Consider the following 11,829-nt stretch of genomic DNA (forward strand, 5'->3'; position numbering starts at 1 on the left):
TTACAAAATCGATAGCATCGAATTAGTTTGAATTTTTATATCAATTTGATTTTCTTAGCACATAATAAATCGAACCAATCTGTTTTTTCTCCCATCTAACATGATATCAATATCTATTTATACTTGACATATTAAAAAAAATTATTGCTAAATATATTTTTTTGTATACGAGAGATTATATTAAAATTTAAAACTTTAAAAATATTTGTTATGTTATGATTGATATGATTATTTAATTTTAAAGGTCAATATGAATAAAGATAAGAAATATTTCATTATGATATATTGATAAAATACAAATATGATAAGGTGAAAATGTACTAAAATGCGTTTAATAATATTTTTTAAAAACAAAAAATAAAATATTTTGTAATTGAGGAAAAGGTTATTTTTGGTTTATCAAAAATCAGATCATGATATTAAAATTAATTGTTATAAGTTTAATATACATATGTTATAATTATCTATTTTGGTTGTTTTAATTTAAAATAAATAAAATGTTTATTCATGCTCGCATTTGAATGCATAATCTTCGGGAATGAAATCCCTTTTTTATTTTGTAAGATTATATTCCCAATCCTACGCACTGTTTATCGTTTCTCTCTCACACACACAGTCTATCTCTCACACGCATTCTCATGCATTATCAAATCGAAATTATTAATCAGAATCTGCAATTTTCTGCTTTCTGAAATGGGATTTTTCAATAATGCTTAGAAATCATCACAAGCTGACTTTACTGTTCTACTACATCGCTCGTTCTGGCGTTTATTTAGGATTGGGTCTCTGTTAAAACTCCGCTAACCATTAATCCATCGTAAAGCTTAATTATCATCAAAACCCGCAATTTTCTTCGTTTCTGAAATGGGTTTTTCTCAGTAATACTTAGAAATCAACGAAAGATGAGTTTTTTTATTCTACATTGCTCGTTCTGGCATTTACTTTGAACTGGGTCTCTATTAAAACTCCGCTGCACTGGTTTATTCATCCTGCATTTTCCTGGTTTGTTTTTTGTGAAAGATACTTGAGAAAACCGAGAGTTTCAAGCAGAAGTTGTTTTTTTTTTAATATATATAAAATTCTGAAGAGTTGAAAGGGTCAGATTTGGCTTTTGATTGCGGCGATGAAGCGAAAAGGAAAGAAGAAGGTGGTAAATAAGGAGGATATTGCGGAAAGCTGGTGCTTCGTTTGCAAAGACGGAGGGCACCTTCGGATATGCGATTACACGTGAGTTTCCTTGTCATTTTGATTAAAAAGGGGCCATTTCTGCTGATTATTTCCTGAAAAAAGAAATTGGTGTATGAGGATGATAGTCTCTGCATCTGATGTCCTGTTTTTTTTTTCTCTTCCGCAGGGAGCTGTAAAGCAAATTTAAATTTTTTTTCTTGAACTCCCCTTTTTTGACTTTCCTTCATTAATCCGTGGATCCTTTACTGTTTCCCCCATTGGTTGCGGGAAGAATATGATGCGAATTGCAAGAATATGATGCGAATTGCAAAAATTGTTGGCTGTCGAATTTTTAAAGTAACTCATAATCTACCAAGAGTCGCTTGTTTGCAGTTTTGATCGTTTCTGTTCAAGTGCTTTAGATGCCAACTGAATAATTTTTTATTTTATCTTGTGCTACATTGATCATCACTTTCAAAGGTTGCAAAAAAGAGAGATGAGGATTACTAAACTTCTCTACAAATATCTATAATGAATGCGTATTCCTTTTCCAGGCAATGTCTAAAATCCTATCACCCTTCTTGTGTTGGGAAGGATGATGATTCATTTCTGGAAAGTGAGAGCAGATGGACTTGTGGTTAGTCAATCTTCTATACTCATTTTGTGATCACTGATCATCATGATTTTTATAACCTTTGAACCAAACAATCTAGCATCAAGCCTTCGCTTTATGTTGCTATGTCTATTTAAACTCTTTAAAAAAAAAAGTAAATAAGGATAGCTCTACATGTCTATTTGTTTTAATTTACCTAAAAAACTTGGAGCTAACTAAGAACTTCTGATACATTTGAGGATATATTTATATATCAATTAAAATTCTTTTTTATACCCGACCCATGTACTGCACTGCAGACTGCACCCAAAAAAACAAGCGTTGATATTTTTTAGGAATCCTGAAATATGAGCTTTGCATCTATGATACATGTTCTCTTGACACTCTTAATATTTAAAATTACATCAGTACCATTTTTTCCCCATAAAATCGTGTTGCAGATGTCACGCATAACATAATGTTCATAACTTTATGTTTCAGATCGGCACAAATGCTTTCTCTGCAGGAGGTCTTCCTATTTTCAATGTTACACCTGCACAACTGCCTTGTGCCGTTATTGCCTTCCTGGAGCTGAGTTTTTACAAGTTAAAGGGAAAAACGGGTTCTGCGATGAATGTCTTAAGCTTGTTTTGCTTATTGAAGAAAATAAGGGTTATGATTCTGATGGGGTATGGTTACTGTGTATGTAAATTGAACAGTGGGCTAACCTTCTTTTCTAACACATGCATGATTCCGGTATTTAGGACATGAATAATGTGTTTACCAAAACCAAAATAGTACAGCAGGGTCGAGAAATGGTAGGGGAGGGGAACCATTGAAGTGACTAGATAAAAACATTTGCAAAAGTTTGACCAGATGAATCAATAGATATATTCGGTTTGAAAGCTGAATTCTTCCATTCCTCTCCTCTTCCTTTATTAGCTAGAAGGAATAGACCAAACAAAATTTAGTACACATCAGCTGCTTCCACACAGAGCTTGTCTTCCTTCATTTCGTCTCTTGTGCAACATCTCGGAGCCTCGTGAACTTGTGCTTTGGGTTCTTCAATATGTATTCCAAAGGTCTTGTTTTGCTTACTTTTTTCCTCATAAATGGTTGTTGCTTTCCAGGAGATGGTGGACTTTACAGATAGAGAATCTTGTGAGGGTCTATTCATGGAATACTATGTCATCATTAAAGAAGAGGAAGGATTTCAGGCAGGGGATATTTTTGCTGCTCAAGGTCGGCTGAAAAAGGAAGATAACGTGAAATCAGGGTCTGGTTCCGAATTTGAGGAAGACGAAGAACATATATCTGACTATGAGGACATGAATTATGCAAAGAAATACAAACAATCAGGTGAAAAAACAAAATCTAAGAGACAGAAATCCTGCATGCAGCAACACGGGAAATTCGACAAAGTGGACTTTATTGGCTGGGGCTCAAAATCCCTTATTAAGTTCCTAGAATCGATTGGTAAAAGCACTAGCCAAGAACTATCACAGCATGATGTTACGCTCATGGTGAATGAATACATTAAAGAAAACAATCTTTTTCATCCTAATAAAAAGAAAATGGTTATTTGCGATGTACGGCTACAATCTCTGTTTAGGAAAAAAACATTAAACAAACACCGAATTTATGATTTGCTGGAGGCCCATTTTGCTGAGAACAAAGATGATTCTGAGGAAGATATTGGAAATGATTCTGAAAACAATAGTGCTGGCAGCTTGGATGCATCTAAAAGGAAAAGAAAGCTCGGTAAGGAAGAAAAATCCCAGAAAATAGAGCTAGAACATGTTGTGTCTGAAAGTGTTTTTGCATCTATTATAGTCGAAAACATGAAACTTGTTTACTTGAAGAGAACCTTGCTATATGAACTACTTAAGCAACCTGAATCATTTGAAGAAAAGGTGGCAGGGAGCTATGTTCGAGTCAAAACAGATCCATACGATTACTCATCAAAATGTTCTCATCAGCTCATGCAAGTCAAAGGTCAGTCTTCAAACTAAATAACACAACACCTGATAATTCAATATCTCTGAGACAACATGTTACATGTTACATTCTCGTTGTTTGACTCTTCTACATCTGGGATCCTAGTGTGTACACTCTTCCTGATCAAGAATCATTCAAGCAAAGGCCATCAAAATTAACCTCTCCAATGATGGGTCTTTTAAATTATGTCGCCGAGGGTAATCAAATTTAAAATGCTTGTGAAATTATGTAGTCAGAATCTGGTGCTATACCGAATTTTGCCCAAGTAGAAGAACTTCAGTTTTCCCCTAGCTTACAATCAACTGACGAAGTGGGATGTAAATAAAGTAAAATTAGTGAGAAAACGGGAGATTGAAAAGCTTAAGATCAGAATCATAGTTGTCAATAGCCCCTGTAGCCCTCGCTATAGCGAATAGCGTAGCGAAGCGACACCACATCGCTGCGGACCGCTACGCACCATGAACTTTGCAATAGCGCTCGCTATCCTCGCTATTAGCACTATAGCGACAATCGCGATAGCTGAAATAGCGACGCTATTGCAAAGCGAAGCTACATGCTTATTTTCTGTCTTTTTTTCTTTTCTAATTTTGGTTTTTTTGGCGTGTACTTAGTTAGTTTTTGCTGGAAATTATATTTTTCTGCACTTCTTGCTTTATTTTTGTGTCTTCTATGATGCTTCAATGAAAAAACTTGAAATAATTTCAGGTTTTAGTATTTTACAATTAAAATTGATGGAATATTATGCTGGAAATTAAGGTTTTTGAATTGATGTTACTATATGCTTTATATTATATATTTATATACTTGTGGCGCTTTACTTTCAAATAACCCTCGCTACGCTATTCGCTATGCGCTATAGCCATGGGAAACCTTTGTGCTACGGGGCGCTATGCGCGATTGACAACTATGATCAGAATTATGTAGACAGTACACAGGTTAAGATAAATTAATTGGTTGGTGATCTACAACCTCTATGAGTTTGCCATTGTGTAATCCAATTTAACAGTGTGATATCAACAACTGTTTGCTGTTAAGGGTATACACTTGATGGTCCATTCAGATGGCCATATTTTGGTTTTTTACCAACTAGTAACTACAACAAAGAGATGTAACGGTGTATGAAGGATTAGAGAACATTGGGGAGTAAAGCGATCATGATCCGGCGTTTTGGGCTATTGCATAATTTAAAAAACCTGTGTTGTATTTTTACCATTGTATTGTCATGTAGATATCATGAGATATGCATTACGCTTAAATTGTCAGATGAAGCTCTAGAACTTGGCCTTTTGAAGGGTCATCATTATGATTTATGATAGCCTTCTTTTGTGTCTAAAGTAGAAAATGGATGTTTATCTACTCCAATACTTCAGTGTGGAATTGTTAAGAAGCAAACAAACCTCATATTCAATTGGAACACTTTGCATTAATTTCAGCGAAATTGATGCCAGGATATAACTCGCTCTTGCGAAATGTCGATATTTCTTTCTTACTTTTACTGTTTGTTGTAAACCAGGTATAAAACTGGATACAGGGACTGAAAACAACACAGATATTGTCCTTCAAGTTTCATATTTGCTAAAAGAAATTCATATAAGTCAGCTTTCGGATGATGATTTTTCAAAGGTACCACTATCTTTTGTTCAAATCTGTAGTCATTCCCAAATGAATCCCATTACAGTAACAAAGAAAACTGTACAAAAAATTAAGTGTTTGGTGGAATTTTCCATAAATATTCTAGCTGTCTATAATAGGACCAACAATAACATTATGTAATTTTTTTTTTGGAAAACTCTAATAATATGTATTCTGAAAGATCAGGTTAATGTGAGCAATTCCATCCAACCTTTTTAACCCCCGAAAAGTCATATTTTGTTACCCTCTTCGCAGGAAGAATGTGAAGAGTTGAGGAGAAAAATGGTTGATGGCCAGCTCGAGAGGCCTTTGGTGGTTAGTACTGCTATCTCTCCAGAATCAGCTAGACAGGCGTTTCTCTTGAAACATAGGGAGCATGCGATTCTCTTTCTTCATTGTGATTCTTGATCTTTTGGCATTATTGATCTGAGCAAAGTTGTATTTATAATTTCAGCAACTGCTCAACTTTTTTTATTTAACTTCCTTCAGAATATTAGTATAATACATTGCAAAAAAAAGCTTATAAAAAAATATATAATACATTGCAAAAGGATGATTAATTTTAAAGCTTGGACTTTTATCAAACATGTAGTGGCTTCTTTTACAGGTGGAACTTGAACAGAAGGCCAGAATTCTTCACAGTGATATAACAAAGCATGTAAGCTTTCTGTTTTATATTCTCTATAAGTAATTTCCTTCCTATGCTGTCTACTTTTTATCATTAAATTTTGATTCCGTTCTATAAAATTTGGGCTTCAGGTATTCATGATCTGTCTGGATTTGTACTTAAATATCTCAGCCCCTAAACCCATAAGTCTCTTTTCTACTTTTTCAATAAGATCTTTCATGATAATGTGTCCTTTTGTTCATTTAGCATTGTAATATCCCAAAGGTAAGGCTAATCTCCTCTTTGTTTGGTGTTTTAGAACTATATGAACTGCTTGTGTTTGCGTTGGAGTAACGTTTTCTCGCACTCAAGACGTAATGGAAGTTTAAAATTTTTAGTTTTTATATTCAAAACATTCCTTGGGCGTCCTATGATTTAAAACGTTCATAGGTTGTCTAGAGTTGTTTATCTTTGTGTATCTAACGCTGTACACCAAACTAGTTTGGGATTAACGGAATTAATCATTCTTGTAAGTCCTTACGAACAAATCTCCCTACTTTGATCCCTTGATCCCTTTCAAGTCCATGATCGAAAACTGGAATCCTTGTTTAAATCGCACTAGAGATCTTAAACAATTTTGCGTCGAGAATGAATCGCCTGAATTCCAGAAATCCGGCGGCAATGTGGCCGTGAATTTTTCTTGTGAAAATGGGGTGGCTGAAATTTTATGATGGAGAGAATGACAAAATTTTGTCGACAAAATTTGTGTAAAACTTGTGTTATTTCATATGACCATCAATGAAATATTTACAAGTTCTGATTCCTAGTCAATCAGGAATCTCGTTCGTATTAGGATTCATAATCCAATCACAATAGGATTCATATTTTCATTCATTAATTAAAATTCTCATGTTGTATATATATCATGCATAGTCAGCTCTTGATAATGCATGATATATATCTCCATATATATTTATATTAATACATATACATACATATACACATATGTACATTTACATATATTAAAATTAAATAACCATTATTTAATTTCTTAAATAATTGTTAATAAATTAATCAATTCTAGACCCATGTAGAATATGTCATGAAAGTCATGTACTTATTCACAACTGCTAATATTATTATTTAATTTATAGATTTTATTTTACTAAATAAATAATTGTGAACTCGTTATAACCTCGATCGATGATCAGACTTCGCCGATGTATTGATGAAAAAAAAATTAAAAATTTCGAAGATCAAAATTTTCATTGATCCATTTTTGGTAGCGACAAGTTTTGTGAACTACTTCACCAAAACCGACAGTTTCACTCTATTCACTTAATTAGCTGTTAAGCTACCTTCCATTACACGGAGTCCACTTATAAACTTCTTTATAAACAATCTGTTTGATCTCCATCAAACTACAATCGTCAAATTCAACTTCTTGAATTGTGCTATATCAACGGGAACACATAATCCGATACTTGTGCGACCTTCAACGGTTCAGCTATACTATATACTTTCTAATGAGTTACATGATCTTACGTTGAGAGGCGGACCTTATGGTACTTACACGATATTCAAGGACTTTATCTATGCAGTTTGCATGGGTATACAGATAAAGTAAATGTCATAATGAGATAAAAACGTAAAATATTATTAAAATAAATATTGTTTTTATATAAAAGTCAATAAGCGCAAGCCATTAGTTGGCTCGCTGGACATCGACTGTAACAGTTTGGCATAACCAACGTTGTTGTCGGGTTTGTATTAATGAAAGAACATTTTTACTTTTTCATTAAACTAGACTCTGGGACCATTAAAGATTATTTGTTCAAACCTGTATGGTTTTCTATTTGTATCTAGGGCATTTCTTTGTTGGTAGTGTCATCCATTCCAGTCTCATATACTCAAGAATTGCCCTCGCCTGTGATTAGTTTTTTTGTATTTTGTTTCTTACTCTCTTATAGATCTGTCCAATCAGTTTCCATTTATTAAAATCTAGAAACAAGCTGTTACTGGAGGTTCTAAACCACACAGTTTCTGATGGTTGATGCTGTACTGTGTCATTGTATCACTTGTTGATGAAGTTGGTTTTGATTATGTTTTCTTTTATTTTGTTTTTGAATGAATGATAGCAATAAGAGAGTCAAGAGAGAAGATTCTTTATTTCAATGTGAAGTAATTATGTGATTCCGCCATATAGCATACTCCCACAGAAAAATGACTGCCAAGAGGGCTAAAACTTTTACCATTAATGTTCGTACTTATTTTTAATTTCAATAATCACCCCTTTATACTAATGAGAAATTTCCGCTCATATCATTAAAATATCCTACCAAATATTTGTCTGAATTTCAAAATTATTATTAAGTATTTGTAGATTTATATAATTCGTATCAAATGTGATTTTATATTTTTAGCATGTGACACCGATAGTATTTTCATCATCGCCGACTTCTCAAATGTTGGTTATATAATGATGATTTAGATGTAAATGTTATCAATATTTGTCCTTGACTGCTATTTTTTTCCTGTTACAGTAGTTTGTATTATTTTTTCAACTATTACAATACTGTAAAAGCTTTTATATGCGGTGAAGTATTTAAACACACTTTTTCCCTCGCCAGATTTATCCTCTCACTGAATTACTGCTTCAAATTCTAAATTTTCACGATCTCAATTTCTACTATTCTTTTGTATAAAAATAAAAAGATTTGTTGCTATGTTAATATATTGTCAGATTGCTTGCTTTATACTCTTTTTTATTTGATTTTCTTGATTTTCATACTAGTGGGTTACTAAAGAGCTATTGCTGTTGCAAAAACTCATTGATCGTGCGAATGAGAAAGGGTGGAGACGCCAATATCCTTTTATTTCGGATATATATTGTGAGGGAAACATTAAATTTCAATTGTAAGTTAAATTGCATGAGGTGACCTTTGTAGTTTGTGGCCTTAACCTACATGCGTTGAACGCTTTTCGAGTACTTGGAGAAGAGGAAGAAACTGCAAACTCCGTCAGAACAGGAACGCCTTCTTGAGAATGTTGCAGTGGTGATTCCTGATGTATCTGAACATGAATCTAATACTGAAGAAGTCAACGTTGACATCCATTGCGAAGAACATTCTCCGAAATCAATTCTACAATGCAATTCAGTGGTTCATAATGATGAATGGCAGGTCGACAAACCTTCAGGTACTGTTGATCAGAGACTCCAAATGATGCTGTTTCTTGTATATATTAATTTTGCTTTTCTTATTTTTAAGTTTTTTAATATAGTCCTTGTATATTTAATGATAATGAGAAGGCCTAGTAGAGTGGTAGAAGCAATTGTCACTCTTTCAATTAAAATATCTTGAAATTTTATGTATTGTTCTGAAAATATGGTTCTATGATTCCCCTAAAAACTCCAGTCACATTCCACCTGGATTCTTGGGCCTGTGATGTTGGAATCAAATTCTTTAGTATGGTGTAAAATTAAATGGTCGTGCATTTATCTACTGTATGAAAGGGATGCCAATATTAATAGCTTGATTCCTTCGGCTCGCCATCTCTTTAACCGATCATCTGTTATTCAATTAAAATTTTTCAAGATGACGAGCTGATTCAATACATTTACATTTATGATTGCAGGAGAAAATTCTCACCACAGTCATGCACGTCGTCTGACTCAAATTACTGAAATATCTACCTCGGGTAAACTTCAACAGTGTCACACACCTGAACCTAGAAATGTGAGATGACAAATGCTAACTTGAAGACGGAGAATCAAGAGCAGTCCTTACGCATCCAAATTCAAGTTACAGAAGGAAGATCAAAGTGACGAGGAGGCCATTAACATTTCTTTCCCCCAAGGATAGTTTATCTAGCTTCGTGCATTACCGGTCACAGAAAAACAAGAGGCCGGTAAATTTTCTGTCTAATCTATGCCACTGCCCTTTGGTTAGAATAATTGGAATTCAAAAAAAAAAAAGAAGACAAGGAGTTGCTTGGTTAGGCTTCTGGTATGACTGACTTGTGTGGATGAACTTGTGGTGTACATAGCAACTAGCACTTAGCTCTCTTCCCGCACCCCCTTGTTTTCATAGTCATGCATCCAGTCATGTAGCTAGCTTGAATCCTTATATATCATAAGTTATGCATAAATATTTAGTATATATGTTTTTTTTCCCTTTTTTTTAGCAAGAATTATACATAAATAAGTTTTGAATAAATAGTGTTAAATTTTTTTTAATAAGAGATTAAAATAGGGGTTTTCAAGTAAAGATTGAAAATTTATGGACTTGTATGGTCTAGTTTGGTCAAATCTGGTTCGATCGAACCGTGTGACTCGGTTGGGTCTTTTTGTTGGATTATTCGGATCGCGTATGATATGGGTTTTTTCTTGTCATCCGATTTGGCTGGACATAGAGTATCATGTTAAAACTTAAAATATACATTTTTTTCTTATACATAATAATCACAAAAACTTATGTCTAATCACCAGAACTCCAATTTGTCATCGTTGTTAACGTTATAAATTAATGAATTTGATATATTTTTTTAGACAAAAACTTGTGTGAGACGGTCTCACGAGTCGTATTTGTGAGACGGATCTCTTATTTGGTTCACCCATGAAAAAATGTTATTTTCTATGGAGTGAGTCTAATGTGAGATCGTCTCACGAATCATAACGGGTCAATCCTACCTATATTCACAATAAAAAGTAATACTCTTAGCATAAAAACCAATTTGAAGCCGATCACAAAAAAAAAAAAAAAAAAACTAAAAACTAAAAAAAACCTTTTACTAGTTTTTTTATGAGATAAATATGGTAAGAAATCTATCGACTATAACATAACAAAATTCGATCAAGTATATATCTAAATCTCAATAATATGAAATATAATTATGGTAATTTAAATAATGATCGTCTTATTTTTATATCATAATTATATTATTCTAATTCTGAATGACATAATTTGTATAGAAAATGTGTTTTAATTTATGTTTCTTGATATATAAATAAGATAATAATTTTATTTTTAAGGACGCTCGCCAACTCTTCGCATGTTGAAAAGCGAGACAAAACAACATTTGAATCGAAAAATCCAGATCCACGTTTCAAGAAGTTTATGTGAATTTCAACAATCACATATTTACAAGGGATCGAAGACCTATATAATCTAATGTTGATTCTTTATTTTGATAAAACAAAATTTTATGCATAATAATAATTTTTTAAAAATCTACGTCATGGTCAGTCAATCCCTTCTTTACATGCAAACCCAAATTAGTTGGTATATATACAAGAGAACATTAACACAAGAACTATTTCAAATTGACAGGATCAACCCTCTCAAAGGATGATCATGGCACGCTCCAGACGGAAGAATCCCAAATGTGCCAACCGGGCCGTCGGTGGAGCAGGACATTAAGGTGGGAAATTGCCGGAACGAGACGGATTAATGCCCATGCTCGAGGAGGCGCAAAATAAAGCAGTGCACCAAAGGGCAATGCTATTGTAGATTCAAGCAAGGACAACAAGACAGTTTGGTTGGTGCTTGCTCGGGCGACAGCAATTCCCTCTGCCCTCGACGTTCTATAAGCGAATACCGCACTTTAGGAGACTGTTATTGTACCTGTTAAGGTGATGAAAAACGAATGTTTCGGTAATCCTTTTGGTTAGGAGGAGTTGGTGAATCTGAATCTCCAATCCTTGATCCAAGTGCATTCTACGTGTTTGGATGGTTTTGGATTTGAAAAGTTTAAACTTTCATTTTCGTTGTATTTTTATTTATAACAATGAATTTTAAATTTATTGCCCAAATCAAATCATTCAATCAAGACA

The 11,829-nt window shown here is 33.6% G+C and overlaps 1 protein-coding gene across 2 annotated transcripts; it reads left to right on the forward strand.

The window, feature by feature from the left end:
- The first annotated feature begins 555 nt into the window (after positions 1 to 555).
- LOC140823902 (uncharacterized protein At5g08430-like) lies at positions 556 to 9,975 on the forward strand. 2 transcript variants are annotated; one of them, XM_073185477.1, is made up of 11 exons: positions 556 to 788; positions 1,090 to 1,227; positions 1,722 to 1,804; positions 2,261 to 2,448; positions 2,890 to 3,754; positions 5,271 to 5,380; positions 5,645 to 5,704; positions 5,997 to 6,047; positions 8,791 to 8,861; positions 8,974 to 9,194; positions 9,633 to 9,975. In XM_073185477.1, exons 2-11 carry the CDS (start codon positions 1,124 to 1,126, stop codon positions 9,740 to 9,742), a joined length of 1,863 nt encoding a protein of 620 aa, XP_073041578.1. In that variant the 5' UTR covers positions 556 to 788; positions 1,090 to 1,123; the 3' UTR covers positions 9,743 to 9,975. The 2 variants fall into 2 exon arrangements, with proteins under 2 accessions (XP_073041578.1, XP_073041577.1); XM_073185476.1 differs by having other exon boundaries at positions 556 to 1,227.
- The last annotated feature ends 1,854 nt before the right edge of the window (positions 9,976 to 11,829 follow it).

Source organism: Primulina eburnea, chromosome 2 (genome assembly GCF_022965805.1).
Source record: "Primulina eburnea isolate SZY01 chromosome 2, ASM2296580v1, whole genome shotgun sequence".
NCBI lineage: Eukaryota > Viridiplantae > Streptophyta > Magnoliopsida > Lamiales > Gesneriaceae > Primulina > Primulina eburnea.

Coding starts and splice junctions, on each gene's coding strand:
- LOC140823902 (XM_073185476.1), top strand. CDS start 1,124: ATGAAGCGAAAAGGAAAGAAGAAGGTGGTAAATAAGGAGGATATTGCG. Junction 5,381..5,644: donor CGGATGATGATTTTTCAAAG/GTACCACTATCT, acceptor CCCTCTTCGCAG/GAAGAATGTGAAGAGTTGAG. Junction 5,705..5,996: donor AGCTCGAGAGGCCTTTGGTG/GTTAGTACTGCT, acceptor CTTCTTTTACAG/GTGGAACTTGAACAGAAGGC.